The 22,393-nt window shown below is 50.6% G+C and overlaps 1 protein-coding gene across 4 annotated transcripts; it reads right to left on the reverse strand.

Moving 5' to 3' along the window:
- Positions 1–732: 732 nt before the first annotated feature.
- WASHC1 (WASH complex subunit 1) lies at positions 733–22,199 on the reverse strand. 4 transcript variants are annotated; one of them, XM_064284740.1, is made up of 11 exons: positions 21,800–22,199; positions 15,359–15,512; positions 4,999–5,110; positions 4,628–4,774; positions 4,316–4,452; positions 3,925–4,060; positions 3,509–3,710; positions 3,248–3,412; positions 2,346–2,504; positions 1,399–1,467; positions 733–1,243 (listed from the first exon to the last, which is right to left on the reverse strand). In XM_064284740.1, exons 2-11 carry the CDS (start codon positions 15,505–15,507, stop codon positions 1,107–1,109), a joined length of 1,413 nt encoding a protein of 470 aa, XP_064140810.1. In that variant the 5' UTR covers positions 15,508–15,512; positions 21,800–22,199; the 3' UTR covers positions 733–1,106. The 4 variants fall into 4 exon arrangements, with proteins under 4 accessions (XP_064140810.1, XP_064140812.1, XP_023404784.2 ...); XM_064284742.1 differs by lacking the exon at positions 21,800–22,199 and adding an exon at positions 21,466–21,570; XM_023549016.2 differs by lacking the exon at positions 21,800–22,199 and having other exon boundaries at positions 15,328–15,512.
- Positions 22,200–22,393: the final 194 nt, after the last annotated feature.

The following is a 22,393-nucleotide window of genomic DNA, read 5'->3' on the forward strand; positions in this document are numbered from 1 at the left end:
CAGCCTTCCACTGCAGTGTCTCTGTCCTTGCCCAGTTTCTCATCTCCCTTCCTAGAGGAGAGATGGAAGCGGGCCCATCCTGCCTCCAGCCCTCCTCGCTAAAATGAGCTGTTCTGGACCTTTCACCTTTACCTACACCAAGAACACCTCATTCCCCATTTCTGTCCCCCTGGTGTCTGTAGGCTTCTTGTTATCTCAACTGCCTTCCTTCTCTTGTGTCTTTTGTCTCAGTCATCAAGAGCTGGGAAGAGCCCTCTGCCCTGGCTCCCTCACCTGCTGGCCTCACTTCTTAGGCAACCTTATTCACTAACCTGTTCCACAGCCCTCCACGGTATTTTTACCTCCCTGGCTTGGCTCCAGTTCCTCCTTCAAGTCATTGGCACCCTCTCTCCCTCTCAACCACTTGAGCAAACTCCAAGACACCTCCTATCCTGACATCAGCAATTATACCAAGGGCCATTAGGCTCTCAGCAGGACTATTTTTAGAGACCCTGTGGCTGTCACTGAGACTTTTTTTTTTCTGTGTTAAAATATCCCTCCCTCCTGTCTGCAGCAGCTGCCCCTGATAACCTGTTCCTCACTTCTCTTCCTGACCCTAGTGAAAGGACCTTTGCCACTTGGGTAATCTGTCCCCATAGCTGACCAGCGGGAGCAGGAGGACAGCCGCTGGCCTCGAGGATGTATTTGTATTCTACACAGTACAGTTCCTTAATTAAAAAAACGCACCACTGGTTTATACTCAGTTCTTACATTGGACTTCTTTATTGATGCATGTTACCGCGTATCTCTAAGTGTCTTTTGGGAGGAGATGCGCACTCTGGTGAAGGGGCCGGTAGAGCAGGAACACCAGTAGGCCACAGGCAGATACTGACTGCACCCCCCAGCCCCAGCTCTGAGGTGACTAAGGAGGCCGAGCCCCCTCCTCAGCTGTCTGGTCACAGAAGCCAGCCTCCCTGCTCCTGGAAGAGGGTCCAGGCACAGATAGACCTGGGACAGTCCTCCAGGTTCTCTTCCCTCCCAGGGCGGCATGTGCTGACAGAACACGCAGGCCCAGGAGCCACCTGGCTGTTTGCATCTCAGAAAGGAGGAAGGAATGGCTGAGCCTCCTAGGATTCCCAGTCATCCTCATCCTCTCCTGGTGGCTGCTGCGGGGGAGGCAGTGGTGGGATGGAGTCTGACATCCTGGCGAAGGCTCCTCCTGGCCCCTCACTGGCCCCTGTCCCAGGTCCTTTCCCTGAGATACCTGGAAGGGAGAAGGCTGAGAGTGACGGAGGTCGGTTTGGGGCACCAGTTCACCCACCCCCAGGAGACAAACAGGAGGAAAAGGGCAGAGGATATGTATGGCAAATATCCCGAGACCCCCAGCGGGGGAAGGCAGCCTCCGCTCCCACCTCCTACCTTTGCGCCTCATGACCAGCTTGTTAAAGAGATCCGACATCAGGTCCCCACCCTGGCTTGTGGCTCTCACTACAACAGGAAAGCCATGGGTGAGGTGGCAGGTGGGGGGCTAGTGCTGGGGCCAAGTGGGAAACCTGCGCTGGGGGCGGCATCTTCAGGGCTTGTCGTATCTGCCGTCTTTGCTCACTATCCCGCCCCTTCACCCCAACCCTCTCCAAAGCCACCATGTTCACTGCCAGCTCCCAGAGCTTCAGTCTGTCAGTGGATCCAGCAATGAGTTCACTAATAAGAAAATGGTTAAATCATTTGAGTAACAAATTCCCACAACCACCTCATGAGGCAGAAGGACAAGTACGAGCAGTCCCATTGTATGCATGAGGGAACTGGCCAGAGAGGTTCGGCTATCTGAGAGAACACAGGGCCAGTCAGACACAGAGCAGGGATACAAACTCGGGACGGATGACTTTTAGGACATAGTTGCTTTGTGCCCAGGTATCATGTTTATGCTGGTGTTTGTGATTCACAGCACACACATAATCTGTAGCCTCCAGAGGCTTATAGAAATAGGACTGAGCTAACCCTCTAGGTTCTCTCTCCCCCAAAAATATCTCAGGTCCCTGTCTTTGGACAACTCTTGACAGAGCCGCAGAAACTGCCTTTTGTCATAGTTTAAGCCACCGAGGCTCTGTCCCCTACCAGTTTAGAGAGGAAAGCTCTACTAAGCAGGCTCTAAAACCAGGATGTAACCCATGGCCCAGGCAGGAGGGTTAAGGATGTTGGGTAATAGGGACAGCCACCTTGGCTTCTGACAAGTGCGCTGCGGAAAGCATGGGGCAGGCTGGGTGGGTGCTCGCCTTCTGACACTCCTGGGGACTCTGACGGTGGCTAGGAGAGAAGATGGCCCCTTTGCTTGGAGCCTTTCTGGAGTGGGCCTAGGGTCCCCTCACCTTGCTCCTGCTCCTTCTGCTTTTTCTTCTCCAGCTTCCGCTCCTTGACGCTGCGGAGCTTGGCCTTGCCGATGCCCCCAGCCTGGCGGATGGACTCCAGCAGTGTGGCCCGGCCACTGGAGGGGTCAACCACTTCCTTGGGGGCTCCCTGGACTGCAGCTGAGGGTGGGGAAGGCTGCTTAGGCAGGGCTAGGCTGCAGGATGGCTTTTCCCAGCCTGGATTCTGGAGGTGAAGCTTGCTGAGTCCATAGACTTCACCTCAAGAGCCTGACTTGTGAGGAAGGGCTTTCCCTCTTGAAAGAGGAAGACTCTGATGCAGTCTGGCTGAAGGCCTTGTCAGAGCCGACACTAAAGGGACTGGATTCTGACGACTTCATCCAGGCTCAGGAGGTTCATGCGTCCAGGCCCTCCCTGCTCCCTCTCTCCAGTGGACCCTGTGAATTATTGGCGTGCTGATGGTGTATGAATACATGATCCAATGAGGGATAACTGCCACTTCTGGGTGCTGGAGATAGACTGGGAGATACAGTATTAAAACTGAAATGTGGCAATCTCAGGAACAGTGAAGATTTTGTTGCTGTAGTTTAACTTTTTGTAAGTAGTAGACCCCTTCTTTCCATTGGTTTAAGTGGGAATGGGAGACCCAGAACCCCATGTGTCTAGCCTCCCTCTATCCCTGCAGGTACCTCTGTGGAATTCCATGTCTACGGACACTGAAAACCACTATTTTATGAACCCAACAGACTGAGATATTTGAAATTAGAACTACTCTGAAAATCAAGGATCTATGGCCACTTAACAAACCTAATAAAATCCTTCAGGGATACAGAAATGAGGCAGAGATGCACAGCCCAGGGCCCTCAAAGACCAACCACCAACCCCAGTCCCGGTGTTGCCCTTACCTGACGGGGACACGCTGCTGCTGCCATTGTCCTCCCTGGCGCCCTGGCCTGGAGGGGCCACAGTCTGGGGTGGTGGCGGCGGTGGGGGAGCGCTGACCAGCACTGGGGGAGGTGGTGGTGGAGGTGGAGGGGGCGGGGGTGCTGTTAACACCCCACCTTCTAGGTCTGAAACAGAAGGGTGAGGAACTGAGGTGTCTAGGGAACAAGGTGGCAGCATGGGGGAGTTCCCCAGCCCAACTCCTTTTCCAGCTGTCTGCTCACCTGGCTTGAGAGGCCCGGTCAGGTCTGTGTGGAAGGTGGGTAGTTCTGGGATGGTGCCGGGGGCCGAGGGAGCAATGCCGGGGCCCAGATCGGCACTGTACATGAGGTCATCGGCGATGCCCGGCAGGTCGGGCAGGTAGCACGGCACGTCGATCTCGGGTACTTGGCCCAGGTCAGGCACATAGAAGTAGTTCTCTAGAACCTGTACGATTAAGTGGGGTATGGGAGTTGTGGGCCACAGGAGTACAGGCCTCCAAGTATGGTCTTGGGCAGTCAGAGGGGGCTCATGCATACCCCAGGCTGGGGTGGCATAAGGGGCTCAATAGGCCCTTCCCTGGAGAAGACTCCTGGTAAGGCTGGCAGGGCTCCTCACCCACCTATACCTCCTTACCCACCCGAGCCTCAGCCATCTCTACCTGTTGCTCCAGGTGCTCTCTCTTGCTTATGGACAGAGGGGCATCAAATAGCTTCTCCTCCGTCTCTGCCCCCAGCATCACATGGGTCTTTGTTACAGCTCCAGCCAGGGGGTCCAGAAAGACATATTTTTTGTACCTACAGGGGTGGGGTGGAGGTGATAGCCCTCATACTCTGCAGTAGGCCCATGCTCCTGATGCCTCTCTCCACTTCATCACAGGCCACACTCGGTTTGTACTGTGGATTCCCAGGCCTTACAAGCCAATCCGAACTGGCCAGTTCCTGACTCCCAGCCTCCAGGCTTCAGCTGTACTTCCTCTACCTCCCCAAGACCCCCACTAAGGCAGGCTGGACCTCCCACCCACCCTTCCACACCCCGCCTTCTGGCCATACAGGTTCTCAGTGGTGTTGAAGAGCAGCAAGGAGCTGACGGAGCTGATGTTGCTGGGAAGACCCCCCAGCCCCTCCTCGGCCTCATCCTCAGGCTCTGGCTTGGTGTTCACACACACAGGGAAGTACTTCAGCTTCTCCTGGGGAAAGACAGAGGAACGGTGGGTCTCAGTACAAAATCAACCTCCACCCCCCCAGTCAGAATCCTCGCCGGGGACAGAATCCCTGTGGTAGGCCCTCAGCTCCTCCCCAACAGCCAGGGCCACCATGATCATCTCTGTCCACAGTGGGTGTGGGTGTGAGTGTCCATCACACCTGCAGAGCCCGCTCATCCAGGGGCCGGTGCTTGCTCTGGATCCTGTGCCGGGGACGTCTCTGGAGGCTGGGGTCCTGGGCTCCTGTGAAGATGGAGCTGTACTCCCGCAGGTGCTCTGGGGCTGGGTATTTAGCACTGGAGAACACCTGTGGACACGGGGATGCATCTGAGATCCACTTCTCCAGGGGCCCCAAGAAGACCTAGAGGGCCTGGGCCTGGGGAGAAGAAGCTCTGGGCCAGAGGAAAGCCGGAGGTGGGGCTGGACAGCAGGACAGGCACCTGGGCAAACTCGGAGGTATGGGGAGGTGGCAGGGAATGGAGTTTCTAGAACTGTCCACCAGCTGTGGGGACACAGGGCCACATGGGCTACCTTGATGGCCTTCTTGCTGCCCTTGATCTTCTCGATTTTGGCCTGGGCCAAGGAGACCCTCTCTCCAATGGCCTGAAGCTGGCTTCGGCTCAGTTCTACCCGCTGGGAGATCCTGCCACAGAAAAGACCACAGGGGTTGGGGGGCCGCTCCCCAACCTCACAGTCTCCTACACACTCCTACAGGCAGGCTGGGAAGCCAGGAGCTTGGGCAAGAGCTCTTAAAAAACACTGTTACCTGCTTGTTGGAGCTGTTCTAGGTAACTGCCCAGGTGACCTCAACAAGGATTATCTAACCTGAAGGGTCCTGGAACTAATGGTACTAAGTTCCTTGGAGCTCTGGTAGAGAGGGTCCATCACCCTGACCCTGAGGTTGTGCCTCGACATGCCACTTGAAGGACATGGATCCTGCCCTCCAGGAGTTTACAGCCTCAAGACGGCCCAAGCAGAGGGACAGAGTCGTAACTATTTACACATACAGCTGCTTACAGCCTGCAAAGCATTCTACACACTCCTCACAAGCTGTCAGGTCAAGCAGGCAAAGCTGGCCTCTGTCACAGAGCCAATAAGAGGCAAGGCTGGACCTAAATGCATCACCTAAATTCAAGTCCTAGACCCGCTCATGAGGAACTGCTCCTACACATGGTAAACAGTGCATGTGAGGATATCCCAGCCCGCAGTGTGGTTTACAAGGCTATCTGTGATCTGGTTCCTCACCTGCTACCACTCTCCCCCAGATCAGTGGGCTCCGGCGACACCAGCTGCCCGGCTAGTCCCTGAACATGCCAGTGCGTGCTTGTTTTGTGACCTTTGCATCAAGTAGAATGCTATTCCTCCTGATATCCCAGGGCTGCTCCTTCACTTCACTAAGTCACCTCCTCAGCACAGCCTTCCCGACCACAGAATCTAACAACGCATCTGACACTTTCCAACTTCTTGGCCTTCTTGGCTTTTCCTTCACATACAACCTGACGACATGGGGCAAAGGCTCTTAAAAAACAGTGTTACCTGCTTGTCGAAGCTGATCTTGGTACTGCCCAGGTGGCAGAGCTCCAAGGTGGCTAAGGCTTTGCTTTGTCCCCTGCTGTATTCCCAGTGGAAACCCTGGTGGCATAGTGGTTAAGAGCTACAGCTGCTAACAAAAAGGTCAGCAGTTCAAATCCACCAGGTGCTCCTTGGAAACCCTGTGGGGCAGTTCTACTCTGTCCTATAGGGTCACTATGAGTTGGCATCGACTCGACAGCAATGGGTTTTGGTTTCTGTATTCGCAGTGCCTAGGACGGTAGGACACCTGGTAGGAGCTGTCTCTATGGTTACTGAAGGACTATAACCCACATGCTTTAAGTTTAAATGTACATGGGCCTTATGTATGAGTTTCCGCGTTACTCAGCAGCAGCTAGGTTTCCCCCCTGCAAAGGGAACTCTCTCAGTGCCAGGGTCTTCTCCTCCCAATCGTCCTCTAGCTTCCCTACCTCCAGGCACACCAACCCCTGCCCATGGCCAGCATGTCCTCCACTCAGAGCAGACACATTTCAACATTTGCCTGGCAAGGGTGGGTGCACAAGAGAGGCACAAGAAACAAGGAGACAAAGTCTTGAGCTCAGTTCGTGTAATAGGTAGGAGGGTCAGGTGGGAGGACAGAGGGGCTTCCCACCTCTGGGGCCAGAACTCTGAGATGTCGCTAAAGGTTCAAGTGAACAGTCAGGAATCAGGTCCAACCTTTCTATACAATCCCCCACAAACTCCATAAGGTTGTGGCCCCCAGAAAACCCACCCAATCAGCCAACCTCACAATCCAGGGGTTTCTACCCCTAGTGAAGTCTGTCCTGGGTTGCTCCTGGCTCTTCATGGGCAGGGGTTAGATGAGGTGGTGGGGCTGGGGTTACAAGGAGGCACCCAAAGTAGCTGAGTTCTGGTCTGAGGGTGGCAGCAATACTGATGGAGAAAAACAGGGCACAGTGTCCTTCTGACGACAGAAAGCAGAACCACCCAATGGGCATGTGCTCCATCTTTTTGGGCAGAGAGAAGGGTCTTCAGCCCCAGTAGAGGGGAACTAGAAGGCCAGCCGTTCTAATTGACCTCAAGTTCCCCCTAGCCGGATTCTGGCCCTGGGTGCTGAAACAACCTTCAGCAATCACATAACTGCTGTACTCAGCGGGGTGCTGACACGGAAAGTGGGAGGGGCATCAGAACTGGAGATGGACAAAGGCGATTGTGCTCTTACATCAAGCAGACGGGCTGATTTCTCCAAGTTGCAAATGTCAAGCTTAACAATGATCCTTGGCAAATTTCTGGTGTGGATTATTACAGAAAGGGTCTGTAAGCACTTAGAGAAAGAAGCGGCAAGTCCCAGGGGCCAGCACAGTTGGAAACTCACTGCATTTCTTCTTCTGAAAGGGTCATTAGACTGGTGCATCAGAGGAATACCTTAAACAGTGCATTTTCAGTCAGCAAGGATTTTGATGGCTTTTCACAAAATCCTGTGGACAAGATGGAGCTGTGGGGGTTGGCTGAGCATACAATTAGGAAAAATCAGAGCCAGATGAAGGTCAGTACTGGAAGGGTACTGCTGAAGAACAGATGGATTTCAGGCTGCAGGAAGGTCTCTGGCAGGGCCCTGGCCCAGCCCATTCAACACTTTACTACAGAACTAAATCCAAAAAGCCACTGCCATCGAGTCGATTCCAACTCATAGTGACCCTATGAGCCAGAGTAAAACCACCCCATAGGGTTTCCAAGGCTGTAAATCTTCACAGAAGTAGACTGCTACATCCTTCTCCCAAGGAGTGGCTGGTGGGTTCAAGCCACCAACATTTCAGTTCGTAGCCTAGTCCATTAACTGTTGTGCCAGTCGATATTAAATGTGGGAGGACCAGGAAACGGTCTTTATGGCTGAATCAAGACTCAAAGCAACCTTCAGAGGCCAGAAGGATGGGCTGTAACCAACAAGATTCAATTTGTAAGGAATGGATGTGAAGCTCAACATTTAGGTTTACAAAGTCAAGTGCACCAATACAGAAGATGGGGCCAAGTGGCTTTAGCAGCAGTGCAGGTGAAAAAAGACCTGGAGGTTTTCGTTAACAAGAAGCTCAGTATTAGCTAAAAGCATGTTCGGCAGCTTTAAAAGGAAATAAGATCTTAAGGCGCACAGCTCCTTGTCTCTCTCCTACCCTCCTTCCTTCTTTCAATAAGCACATAGGGAACATCCATCCTGTGGAAGGCACAACAGAGCCAATACAGCCCCCAGAGAAGTGACAGCTAACATGCACACACTGATCACACCCACACCTCTGCCCGCTTTCAACTGTGGGGCATTTTAAGGAGACTCTGAATTCCCTCCTAGACTGTGAAGTCTATCTTATTCACCCCTGTATCCTTAGCACCTAGAACAGTGCCTGGCATGTAACTGGGGATTAATAAATAATGGCTGAATAAAAGCAACAAATTAACAAACATCCAAAAGAGAGTGATGAGTGAGAAACTCCTGTCATACAAAAACACCTGAAAGATGTTCTGCTAAAGATGAGATGACTTAGAGAACATGATAATGCCCTTCAAATAGCAAAAATATCGAAAGTGCTGTCAGGTGGAAAAGCAAATGGACTCACTCCCTGTTGCCCCAGAGGACTGCATTAGGACCTGTAGGTGGAGCTACAAAGAAGAAGACCTCAGTTCTGCATCAGGAGAACTTCCTAATAAACAGCTGTGGAGCTTTGTAAAACAATCCAATTCCAGCTGGAGGACCACCTGTCGGGGATGCTCCAAGGGGGATTCCTGCCTGGACCAGAGGATGAGGACATGATTTCCGGGGTGTTTTCTTATCCAAGAGCCTATGAGTCTAAGTAATGGCATGCTTATTGACAAAGCCTCCAGACAGTTTAATCTCTACGGTTATACCATGCTGCCTGGGAGAACAGAGATCAAAGATGCCAATGAGTTTTCAATTCTCATGTCAGCTCAAGGACTGGCAGTGACCAGCTGGAAGGCTGTGTCAGGAAGGACTGGTAGGCCAGTAGGGTTGGCACAGAGTGTCCCAATGTGATGTCTACCAGGAGTGTGGGGAAATGGAGGCAAGAGGGCAATTTGTTTGCCATACCTGGTCTAGGCCCCCTTGCTTGGTGGCCTGCCTCAAGGGTAGGTAGGTTTTCAGTTCATTGCTGAAGCCACATTCCCATAGCATGTTTGCTCAGACACTAGCAGGAGACAGGTTGCCCCTGTCAGCATGAGGTGGATTACTGGCTCACTCGGTAGGCTCAGAGCCCACTTTCTCTGTCCATTCCTGGAAGGGCCTCAAGCCTCTGAGAAACCAAAAATCTGCCCTTCCTCACAAATAGCCAAGACTAGGGTCACTATGAATCAGAATCGACTCAACGTCAACGGTTTGGGCTTTTTTTTTTTTTGGTTTCTCCACAGGAGTCTCTGGGTGGTGCAAACAAACTCAGCTGTCCACCAGAGTCCACCCAGAGGTGCCTCAGAAGAAAGGCCAGGAGATCTACTTCCAAAAATCAGCCATTGAAAACCCTGTGGAGCACGGTCCTACTCTGACACATGTGGGGTCGCCATGAGCCAATATTGACTTGGTGACAACTGGTTTTTCTTTTGGTTGCTCCACAGCTTTTCCGAACATTCCCCTCCTTTTTTTTTTCTCCCCAACCCTCACCGTCCAAAAGTTTTGAGTGCCTTCAGTTTGCAAAACACAGTACTGAAGGCTGCCCTCAAGGAGATTCAGGTCTCTCAGGGAGATAAGAAATAAACATAAATAACTACGTCTTACAGATCTAGGTTTAAAGTCTATTTAGTAGCAATGTGACCGTGGGCAAGTCATTTAATTCAGCTCAAAAAGGATGAGTAACTTCTATATCATAGAATTATTGTGATGGTTAAAATGAGTTAATGTATGTATAGTGCTTCTGTACTAGCTCACTTGAACTCAATTAACATTACTGCCCATTCCAGCATCTGTAAGACTGGGAGGGATGAAGGGCTACACGCATTTAGGGGAAAGTGGGAACTTCTACATGGGTGACTGAGTATGTATGATGGGAAAGGCTGGGGATGTTTCATGGAAGAGGTGGTCCCAAAGAAGGATGTTCCAGGTAGAGGCAGCAGGTGAAGGCAGGTGTCAGGGGAACAGCAAGCAGCTGCTGGGCTGGAGTGAAAGGCATTCAGGAAGGCTTCGTAGGGACCACTCTCCTGACGTGGGAAAGGGAGGGGGATAAAGAAGGCTAGGCCAGTGCTTGGGGTCTTGTCCTACCATCTTCAAAGATGTCCCTGTCTTCCCTTATGAGAATGTTTCCTATGAAGCCAGGCAGGCCCATGGCCCCTCCAGGGCTGCCAGTCCTGCGGAGACTGAGGGAGGAGGGTGTACCCACTCCTGACCCATAAATGCTGCTCCTCCTCCCCTCCCCTCCCCTCCCCTCTCTTCCATCCTGAACCTCTGTCTCAGACCCTGAACCTGGGCTCCTGCCTTCACCTTTATCTTCCCACTCACTGGGATAATTAAGAATGATCTGCTGATTATGCAGACAGCTGACTGAGTGCTTCCTAACCTTGGGGGCCACCAAGTGCCAATCAGTAGAGAGGAGGAGGAAGAGGAGAGGGAAAGACGGGAGAAGGGTGATACTGGAAAAAGGAAGCAAGGAAAAGGGCAAAGGATGGGCAATGTGAACAGAAGGGAGGAAAAGGGAGAAAGGGGGAGAAAAAGGAGGGAACAGAAAAGGAAGGAAAGGAAGAGTTAGGAAGAAGAAAGGAAAGGAGGAAAGGAAAAGAGCTTTGCAGAGAAAATTAACCCTTCCACAGGAGGAAGGAGCTAGAAAGTGGCTCCTGCTTCTCAGGCAAAGTGGTTAGGCTGGGGCTGACAGGAAACCAGCAGGTGGCAGGTGACAGCATCCAAACTTCCAAACAGAATTTGTCCAGTTCCTGTTCCCTATGCCACTCCAGCCCTCCTGCCTCACCCTCTAAGTCATGTGGAGCAGGTAACATCTCTGGGCAAGAATTTCGGAGCCTGGCTTCTCCTAGGTGAAAGGGGCAGGTAGAGGGGCAGAGGGTGATCTCTAGGCAGAAGAGAGCCAGGGAGGGGCTGGAAGGAGCGAGCTTGAAGAGAGCCTGAGAGGTACTTGTCATTCTCTCGGTCTCTGCTCGTCAGCAGGCTGCCTGCTGCGGCAGAGCAGGAGGAAGGAGGCCAGCCTGGAATGCTGATTTTCCATGAGCTCACCTACCTGCGTAGGAACCAGGACAGGCTCCAGTGAGGCCCAGGGGCCCCGTGGCTGGGCCTGTAGAGGGGAGGGATGTGGGCAGGATGTAGACAGTGTCTCTCCTCTGCCCACCTGTCTCTTTCTAAGAGGTTTCCAAGCAGGAGAAGCATGTTCAAGACAGGGACAAATCCAAGCTGGAGTCACTTCCCGGCCACAAAAGCCTACCTCCTTGTCGGCTGCTGCAGGAGTGGGGGCAGGCAGGCAGATGAGGAGAGGGCTCAGCACTCCTGGCCCCCAGTCATCACTGGCTCCTCCTCCTCCTTTATCCTCTGTTTCCAATCTGTCACATGTCCTGTCTTGTTTCCTGTGAAATGTCTCTCGCCCGCCCTCCCTGCCTGCACCTCTCCTGGACCACATCCTCATCCCTTTCATGCCCTGACTACAGCGACAGCTTCCGTGTGTCCCGAAGTCCACTCTCCCCCTTCTTGTCCACCCTGTGATGACTGCCTGATGAACTTTCTCAAACTCTTCTGTCCCACCGCTTCCTTGGTGAAGAACCTTCCATGGCTCCATAAGCCTGCTGTGATGAGAGCCCCCGGGGCCCTAACTTACTTATCCCCATGTACCACTCATCTGCCATCCTCCCTCCCCCCAGCTGGGCCCACAGTGCTGTGGAAGACATGAAGACGCTAAAGTGAGAGCTCCCCAGGCCCCACAATCCAAGAAGGGGAGGGAAACTCACAGACACACAGAGGACCCTGCAGTTAAGGAACTGAATGGATGGGACAGATAGAATGTCTGTGCTCCCAGTTCAAGCCACCCCTCCCCCTGCTCTCTGACCCTGGAAGCCCCTGACACACTGTGCTCCAGGCCACAGTCTGTACCTCTGGCCCCATTTCTAGACCCCACCAGATGACCAGCACACCCACCTTCCTAACCTACTTAACCACAGCCTGTGCCTCCTTAGAGCCTCATTCATGACCCCTCCCCTCCAGGAGGCCTCCCCTGACCATGGGGAGTGGGCATGTAGTTTTCCTCTCTAACATCCATGTCCCTCTTACTCAAGTAGCAGGCCCCATTTCCTTCTGGGACTTCATCTCTCCCTAGCTCAGCCCCTGTCCTTCAGGTCAGCCTCAGCCTGGGAGCTTAGGAGTGATGCGCACGACCTGGGCGTAAGCCAATCAGTGTGTCACATCCCCCAGCCCCGGCAAAGAGTTCTAGGATGGATGTGCAAGCTGCGCCAGGCCAATGAGGTGAGTGTGGCTTCCAAAGGAAATACTGTCACAGAGGAAGGCACCCTTTCCTGCTGGACCCGAGCCTGAGTATATAAGCGCTTGCCCTACTGCTCGTTGTCACCTTGCCACCACCAGAGCAAGGGCTGTCTGGGAACGGGGCCAACTCAGAAGAAGCAAGCTGGGTTGGTATGAAAGCAAAATCAGGTCCTGATGACATCATTTAAGCCCTTCAACTCTGACTGACTGGTTACTTTGGCTTAAGTTGATTTGAGGAGATCTGACTGATACATGCTCCAATTTTCACTTTTCGCCCTTTTTTTTTTCATCCCCAGAAGCCCACAGTTCATGCTATGCAACTAAGCATCAACCCAGCCCTACTATTTTCCCATACTAGACTCTAAACACCTTGAGGACAGGAACCACATCAGACACATCTGTGCTGTCCTGTACAGGGTCCAAACCAAAAACCCAAACCTGCTGCTGTCGAGTCAATTCCGACTCATAGCGACCCTATAGGACAGAGTAGAACTGCCCCATACAGTTTCCAAGGAGGGCCTGGTGGCTTTGAACTGCTGACCTTTTGGTTAGCAGCTGTAGCTCTTAACCACTATGCTACCAGGGTTTCCGTACATAGTCCATCCAGCTCGATGTTGGGCACAGAGTGGGGCATTAGTGGGGAGACCTGGAACCCAGTTGTGCAGAGAGCTGGGCTCAGGTACAGGGCTTCTGAGAGGTAGCCTACCCTCCACAAGCCACACGCAGCCACTTGGAGGGCCCTACCTACCACTTCCCTCCCCAGGAGACAGCCTTCCTGACCTTGCCTCATCCCATCCATAGGTAGGAGCACATGAAACTGCCTGTAAGACACCAAATACCAGGACTGAAAAGGTAAGTCTGCCCAAAATCTAATCCTCCCCTTAGAGAATGCAGCCACAAACCCCGTAAGGAAACACACAGATTCCTGGTCGATTGGTTCCAGCATCCATTCCAGCACTGGACATAAGGTAGCTATAATCTGGGACTGATGGCTCTTAAAGGCCTATATCTCCTTGCTTATGTGTCCTCTGGGGACGTTTAGCACAAAAATAAGCACAGAGGGGACACCTAACACATTCTATACCTATTGATATCCGGTTGGTAGATGGCTACCACAGGCAGCATATGAGCAAAGACGGTATCAATAGGAAATAACAAGAGCTAACAATGCATGCATACTATGACCCTGGCACTGTTTCACATGTATTAATTCCCTTCTATGTTTTAATTTGTTTAACCCTTACAACAATCCTATGAGGAAAGTACTGTCATTATTACGGTGTTACAGATGAGAACACTGAGGTTTAGAGAGGTTAAGTAACTTGACCAAAGTTGCAGAGCACGCAAATGGGAGAGCCGGATCTGAGTGTAGGCAATCCGCTCCAGAGACAACATCCTTAACCACTGCAGGGCACTGCCCCTTGGTTACATTTACATTCTGAATGGGCTTGAGCTGACAGGTGCTTCAGTGGTCAGGTAAAAGGCAAAAGAGTCAGGAGGGCCTGGTGTTCATACCAAGTCCAGCTGGAGACAATGACCACACTTTCTCTCCTCACTGGTTTGGAAAGGCTTCTGGGAAGAGATAGACTTCCAACTGGGGATCGAAGAGATTACCTGGTAAAGGAGTAGGGGATTCCAGGTCTGGGATACAAGCAGGGAAAGGGTGGTGGATGACCTGGAGTGTCAGAGTAACCTGGGTCAGGCAGTCAAATACTTCACACTGGGTGGGATGAAAGGTCCACTGCATGAGGCAAGGCAGTGGTGCCCAGAAGGAGAAGACCCAAGGCCCATCTCAGGTTGCTTACAGCCAAAGAAAGGCAAGACCCGTATACAGAACACAAACCTGGGACCTTTGCAAGGAAATGGCAAACACCATTCCTTCCGGCTAAATAAATATAAATGAATGAGAAATCGCTGTAGCCCAGTGACTGTGCTAGGTAAGTGCTGGAGATGCAAAAAACGACCTCAAAGCCCTGCCCACCTCACCAGCTTCATGAGCACAGTCTGGCCCTCAATCTCCTTGCTCTAGCCACACTGGCTTCCTTTCAGGTCCTTCCCTCCTCATGGTGGCTCACAGCCTTCTGTCTTCCCAGAACACTGTTCTTCCTGATCTACCCATCCACAATAACTCCTAATTGCCCTTCAGATTTTATCATTATTGCCATTATCTTCATACTTGCCTTCCCTGATCCCACCAGAACAGCACTTTACAGAGAGGGGTCTAACACAGGATCTGGGCCCACAAGACCTGAGCTTGAACCCTGGCTCCGTCATTTGGGCAAGTCTCTTGGCCTTTCTGTGCCTCAGTTTCCTCACCTATGAAAATGGACATCACACTAGTACTTCCTCATAAAGTTATTGAGTTCATATGTAAAGCACTCAACTCAATGGGGGCACATGGTAAATGTTATCAAAATATTAGCTGTCGTAAAAATCACTACAAAGAAGACTTCTTATAATAGCAATTAAATCATTAATCATAATATTGGTTGTTTAAAGTCTGTCTCTCCCACAAAGAATATACTCCAGCTGAGCAGGGACTCTGTCTTCCTCACTGATGTATCTAAAGGGATTAGCACAGCGGCGTGCACAGAAGTGTTCAATAAATATTTGCTGACTAAAGAATTTGTTGACTAATGAACAGTGGAGGGATAAGTTCCCCCTGTGGGAGGAAGAGCATGAGTTGGGAGAACAGTGCCATGACTGGGGACCAAGGGAGCTAAGTGAGACAGTAAGGAGTGAGCTCTCAGGCACTTATGAGAAAAGGTTTCCAAGCTGGGCTGCTACCTTAGGCCCCTGGGACCAAGAATCACCAAAGTAGCTGCTCCCAGAGATACATTCCTGGGACTGGAAAGAAAACTAACTACCTCTGATCAGGGGGTGGGTGGCAGCTCCCACCTGCTAAAGATGTCTCCAGAGACCTTCTGTAGGTACTGCAGGGCATCTGCCACTTGCTGGATGGCCTCCTCTCGCCGCAGGTCCGGCTGGATGAGAGGCACTGTGTAGGTCTGGCCCGCCAAGGAGTGCTGGGTCCTCACGGGAGTCATGGTGCCTGTGGGTTCGAACCAGAGCATCAGGACTGTCCCCCATTCACCCACCCCAGGGCAAGGGTGGGGAGGAGAGAGTACAGCCCCTCCCTGCCTCTCACCTCAACAGTCTGCCACAGGTTCACCTGTGCAGGTGAAGGGTGGGGAAGAGCATTTGATAGGAGGTAGCAGCTCACAAAACGTGGTGCTTAATGCTTATTGAATGAATGAGGGACCAGGGACTGGGAGTTGAGACAAGGTACAATTTTGTTGACCCCTTAGAAGGTGTTGGTGCCTGCTAGGCCCCCTTTCCATAGATGACCTCATTTCAGCCTCCCCAGCCTGGGTGAACGAGTATAAAGCTGGGTGAAGGGCATAAAGGAGGATAAACCCAAACCCACTGCTAGAAGGATGGATTTAGTGGCGGAGATAGTCCCTGAGTCAATTGTCAGATGGTATCAGCCTGGAAAAGCACAGAAAACATGGACTCCAGGGTTCTTCCCACTTTGACCCCTGGGGAACTTGGGGCCTGTTATTGAGATAGGCTACACAGTGGCTGGTGACTCTGGGTAGAAAAGTGTCCTGGCTCTGCTCACCCAGGTTAGAACTAAGGGGGCTCAGGAGGAAGGAGGGGCATATGGGGGTGGGGAATAGGAAGGGAAAAACACTCCTTTGAATTGCAAGGCAAGGGCAGAGTCTATTTATACTGGGTTTAATTAACTCCGCTCCCTGGTGCCACTAAAGTAGCAATCACACTGCAGACGGCACTGATTTGATTGGCAAGAGACGCGCCAGGCAGATTATTAAGGCACGGGGCCCCTATAAATAGGCCTAATCACAGCCCCTCGCTGGAAGGTGATGAGGAAGACATTAATCAGGCTGGCACTGTGCCCCAGACCTGTTCTCCTAGCCACCGTACTGGGGCCCCTGGTCGCAACTGAAGCGTGTGGAGCCGGGGAAGTACTGCAGTGAGGGCCTATGATACCTCATTTGGGCTTAAAGTGCTGTGTGACCTTGGGTAAGTTGCTTGCCTTCTCTGAATCACTGATTCTTTCCATTTTCTCACTCTGGAGAACCAGCACTGCTCTATCAGAAGTGGTTATTCCCAATGGACCATTCCTTTGCTTTACCAGCTTCCCCAGCCCTTCTCTTCTATCCTACTTCTTCTGTCACACCCTTCCCAGCCCCCACACATCTGTCAGTTTGTCATACTGTGGTGGCTTGCATGTTGCTGTAATGCTGGAAGCGATGCCACCAGCATTCAAATACCAGCAGGGTCACCAATGGTGGACAGGTTTCAGCTGAGCTTCCAAACAAAGAGAGACTAGGAAGAAGGACCTGGTGGTCTACTTCTAAAAAAATTAGCCAGTGAAAACCTTATGAATATCAGCAGAACATTGTCTGATAAAGTGCCAGAAGGTGAGCCCCTCGGGTTGGAAGGTACTGAAAATACAACTGGGGAAGAGCTGCCTCCTCAAAGAAAAGTAGACCTTAACGACATGGATGGAGTCAAGCTTTTGGGACCTTCATCTGCTGATATGGCATGGCTCAAAATGAGAAGAAACAGCTGCAAACATCCATTATTAATAGGAATATAGAATGTACAAAGTATGAATCTAGGAAAATTAGAAATAATCAAAAATGAAATGGAATGCATAAACATTGATATCCTAGGTATCAGTGAGTGGATATGGACTGGCATTGGCCATTTTCAATTAGACAATGATACAGTCTACTCTGCTGGGAATGACAAATTGAAGAGCAATGGCATTACACTCATTGTCAAAAACAACATTTCAAGATCTATCCTGAAGTACAACACTGTCAGTGATAGGGTAATATTCATACACCTACAAGGAAGACCAGTTAATACGACTATTATTCAAATTTATACACCAACCACTAAGACCAAAGATGAAGAAATTGATCTGAAATTGACTGAACATGCAATCAGGATGCATCGATAATTACTGGTGATTGGACTGTGAAAACTGGAAACAAAGAAGATCAGTAATTGAAAAATATGGCCTTGGTGACAGAAATGATGCCAGAGATCACATGATAGAATTTTGCAAGACCAGTGACTCCTTCATTGCAAATACTTTTTATCAACAACATAAGCAGTGACTACATGAGTGGACCTCACCAGATGGAATACGGAGGAATCAAACTGACCACATCCGTGGAAAGAGACAATGGAAAAGCTCAGTATCATTCATTAGTCAGAACAAGGCCAGGGGCCGACTGCAGAACACACCATCAATTCCTTATATGCAAGTTCAAGTTGAAGGTGAAGAAAATCAGAACAAGTCCACAAAAGCCAATGTACAACCTTGAGTATATCCCACCTGAATTTAGAGATCATTTCAAGAATAGATTTGATGCACTGAACATTTAAGATGGAAGACGAGACAAGTTGTGGAATGAAATCAAGCACATCAGACATGAAGAAAGCAAGAGGTCATTAAAAAGGCAAGAAAGAAATAAAAGACCAAAATGAATGTCAGAAGCGACTCTGAAACTTGCTCTTGAACATAGAATAGTTGAAGTGAATGGAAGAAATGACGCAGTAAAAGCTGAACAGAAGATTTCAAAGGGTGGCTCAAGAAGGCAAAGTAAAGTATTATAATGACATGTGCAAAGACCTGGAGTTACAAAACAAGAGGGATGAATATGCTTGGCATTTTTCAAGCTGAAAGAACTGAAGAAAAAATTCAGGCCTCGAGTTGCAATACTGAAGCATTCTAAGGGCAAAATACTGAACAACACAGGAAAGCATCAAAAAAAGAGGGAAGGAATACAAGCGTCACTGTACCAGAAAAAACTGGTCGACATTCAGTCATTCAGGAGGTGACATATGGTCGAGAACTGATGGTACCGAAGGAAGTGGTCCAAGCTGCACTGAAGACAATGGCGAAAAGAAAGTCTCCAGGAATTGACAGAATACCAGTTGAGTTGTTTCCAAAAACAGATGCAGCGCTGGAAGTACTCACTTATCTATGCCAAGAAATTTGGAAGACAGCTACCTGGCCAAGAGACTGCAAGAGATCCATATTTATGCCTATTCCAAAGAAAAGTGATCCAACTGAATGTGGAAATTATCGAACAATATCATTAATATCATATGCATGTAAAATTTTGCTCAAGATCATTCAAAAGCAACTGCAGCAGTCCATCGACAGGAAACTGCCAGAAATACAAGCTGGATTCAGAAGACAACGTGGAACAAGGGACATCATTACTGATGTCAGATGAATCCTGGCTGAAAGCAGGGAATACCAGAAAGATGTTTTACCTGTGTTTTATCGACTACACAAAGGCATTTGACTGTGTGGATGATAACAAATTATGGACAACACCGTGGAGACTGGGAATTCTGGAACACTTAATTGTGCTCATGAGGAACCTGTACATAAATCAAGAAACAGTTGTTGCGACAGAACAAGGGGATACTGAGTGGTTTAAAATCAGAACAGGTGTGTGCTGGGGTTGTATCTTCTCACCATATCTATTCAATCTGTATGCTGAGCAAATAATCAGAAAAGCTTTAGAATCTGAAGAACAGGGTATCAGGACCGGGGGAAGACTCATTAATAACCTGAGATATGCTGATGACACAACTTTGCTTGTTGAAAGTAGAGGACTTGAAGCATTTACTGATGAAGATCAAAGGCTACAGCCTTCAGTATGGATTACACCTCAACATAAAGAAAACAAAAAGCCTCACAACTGGACCAATAAGCAGTATCATGATAAACGGAGAAAAGACTGAAGTTGTCGAGGACTTCATTTTACTTGGATCCACAATCAACACCCATGGAAGCAGCAGCCAAGAAATTAGGCGATGCATTGCATTTGGTAAATCTGCTGCAAAAGACCTTTTTAAAGTGTTAAAAAGCAAAGATGTCACTTTAAGGACTAAGGTGTGCCTGACCTGAGCCATGGTGTTTTCAATTGTCTTATGGGCATGCCAAAGCTGGGCAATGAATGAGACCGAAGAACTGACGTCTCTGAATTAGTGCTGGCAAAGAATATTGAATACACCACGGACTGCCAGAAGAACGAACAAATCTGTTTTGGAAAAGTACAGCCAGAATTCTCCTTAGAAGTGAGGATGGCGAGACTAAGTCTCACATACTTTGGACATGTTATCAGGAGGGAACAGTCCCTGGAGAAGGACATCATGCTTGGTAAAGTGGAGGGTCAGAGAAAAAGAGGAAGATCTTCAATGAGATGGACTGACACAGTGGCTGCAACAATGGGCTCAAGCATAATGAGCATGAGGATGGAGCAGGACCGGACAGTGTCTTGTTCTGTTATACACAGGGTTGCTATGAGTTGGAACCGAATCAATGGCATCTAACAACAACAACAATCCTTCCCAGACCAGCATTTTTCATCTGAGATGATCCATTTTGCTCTTTAATTTTATCCTGCTGTGAGTTCCTCCTTGCCTTCCAGGAAGGACATTCTCAGCTTCCCAGAAGTGAATCTTTGTATTTACACAGATAAAAATTTTCTGGCTACCCTAACTTAGTCCTGTGCCTCAGTTTTCCCATCTATAAGCTTAACCCAGTGAAAAACCCAGTGCCGTCAAGTCGATTCCGACTCATAGCGACCCTAGAGGACAGAGTAGAACTGCCCCATAGAGTTTCCTATCTATAAGCTTAGGAAAGGAGAAAAGGTAGAAGATACTTCTGTGCACGTCCTGAGATGCATTCTTCATAGTTAGTTATCACATCTGGGATAGGTGTGTTTTTGCTGGGAGCCTGGGGGGAGTAGTACAGATATGAATCTCTTAAACGAGGAAGTAGCAAATTCTTTCAGGAATTACTGAGCACAGTTGGTTAGCAATTTACTCATTCTCTCTGCAGACATCCACTGATCATTAGGTGCCAGCTCTCATCACAACAAAGATGAATAAGACACTATACTAGCCAGGGAGGCAGCCTCAAAAACAATTCAACACCATGTTATAAGTGCCCTAATTCAGCCATGAATACAGTGCAAGGAAGCCCTGAGGAAGGAGTGATACATTCATTCTCGGGGTAGGGGTAGCTGAATATGTACCGTGCCACCAGGCCTGGGTAGGGTGGGATGAGAGGGAGCATTCCAGATAGAAAGAACAGCTTGAACAAAGGTGTGTTAGGGGAATGGCAAGCGTTCTTGAGTGATGACAGGATAAGGATCCTTGAGGAAGTAGCAGGAAAAAGATTAAAGAGGCCAGATTGTGAAAAACACTGAATACCATGGCAAGGAGTTTGGATTTGAGCCTGTAGGCCAGTAGCCATTGGCTAGCTACATGTGGCTATTGAGCACTTGAAAGGGGCTAGTCTGAATTGAGACGCACTGTAAGTGTAAAATACACACCTAATCTCAAAGACTTAGAATGTAAAATATTTCGTTCATAATTCTTACACTGACTACATGCTAAAATGATCCATTTCGGATAATATTGGGTTAAACAGGTTACTAGTTTCACTTGTTTCGCTTTATTTTTCAAATCACACGTGTGGCTCGCATTATATTTCTCTTGGACAGAGCTGCCTTAGACACTCGGATATAAAGCACAACAAAAACTATAGACCCTCCCAGGGTCTATACTTAAAAACCTCTGCGGAAGGCAATCAGGAACAAGCACGGTTCAAGCAGTTGGGGTCAATTAAAAGGGATCCGGGAGGTCCGGGCACTAGCCTGCCTCAGTGACTGATAAGAGCTGCACAAGAAGGATCCAGGTCAGCCCCACTCCTAAAGCAAAGAGCCGAGAGGGCGGAGAGGCACGTGAGGGTCACGGGACCCCGCGGGCCGAGTGAGGAAGTGGAAGGCTGGAGCCTGGAGACCCGAGCTCACGTACCCAGCAAAGCCCTCCCTCCCCACTCCTGGCCTCGGCCTCAATCCGGGCTAAGTGTGGGAGGCCGAGGTGAAGGGTTTGGCTTCAGCGGAGCAAAGTCCCGGAACAGGAGTGGAGACATCTCTTACTGGTGGGCACAGGCCCGGCGCCTCTTGCAGGCAGGCGGCAAGTCAAGCGGCGGAATCGGAGACGAACCCCGGTGCAGGGTCTACAGTCCCGGCCGCTTCCCCTAGACGCTCCCTGGCCCTCACCCCCGCGCAGCCCATTTCCTCCGCGTCCCCCTCCTCCGCCCCCATCCCCTTCCACGCAGGCCGCGAGCCTTCCGGACATCCGCGGGCCTGCGCTCGCCCCTCCCTCGAGCCCCACTTTCCGACGCAGCCCAGGAGCTCTTCCCCTCCCGCCCAGCCGGGGGAGCCGACTGCGATCCCCCGACCCCGGGCGGGGTACTGCGCTGCCCCTCACCTGCGCGCCGCCGCCCCCGGCCGCCTGCGAGCCGCCCGCCGCGGCGCTTCCGCTCTGCCGGTGCCTCCCGCGTCCTAGCGCCGCCGGCTACCCCGGCTGGGCGCGGAACTCCCGGCTTCTCCGACCTCCGCCTCTCCAGGCTCTCGCTGGCGTCTCCCGATTTCTGCGCAGTGATCGCAGCCGAGTCGCGGACCTCTGCGCAGAATCCACACTCGGAGCCTCTGACAGCCCTCACAGCACCTATCTCTTGTATTCCGAGCGCCAGGCCGCTCTTAGTCCTCGCCCTTCCCGGCTACTCCCGACCCGTACCCCCGGGTCTGCAGACCCTCTTCCCGGTGCCTGTGTCCCCTCACCGCCTCCCCCTCTGGCTCAGACCAGGGCTGTCCGCCAGCCTTGGCTCTTCAGGGCAGCCCTCGCCCTGTGGGTATCCTAGTGACTGACACCCAGCTCAGGTCCAGACTGCCCCCTCCAGCCTTATTACTGAACTGATTTAATGAATCTGTCAACCCCTGATATTCTTTTTTTAATTTATTTATTGTGCTGTAAGTGAAAGTTTAACAAATCAAGTCAGCCGCTCATACAAAAAGTTATACA

The sequence above is a fragment of the Loxodonta africana genome, chromosome 4 (assembly GCF_030014295.1).
Source record: "Loxodonta africana isolate mLoxAfr1 chromosome 4, mLoxAfr1.hap2, whole genome shotgun sequence".
Taxonomy (NCBI): domain Eukaryota; kingdom Metazoa; phylum Chordata; class Mammalia; order Proboscidea; family Elephantidae; genus Loxodonta; species Loxodonta africana.

Excerpts from the sequence above, each read along its gene's own strand:
- WASHC1 (XM_064284740.1), bottom strand. The coding sequence starts at position 15,507 with ATGACTCCCGTGAGGACCCAGCACTCCTTGGCGGGCCAGACCTACACA. Across the intron at positions 4,061-4,315 it reads TTCAACACCACTGAGAACCT|GTACAAAAAATATGTCTTTC; the intron begins GTATGGCCAGAA and ends CCACCCCTGTAG. Across the intron at positions 1,468-2,345 it reads GCAGAAGGAGCAGGAGCAAG|TGAGAGCCACAAGCCAGGGT; the intron begins GTGAGGGGACCC and ends TTCCTGTTGTAG.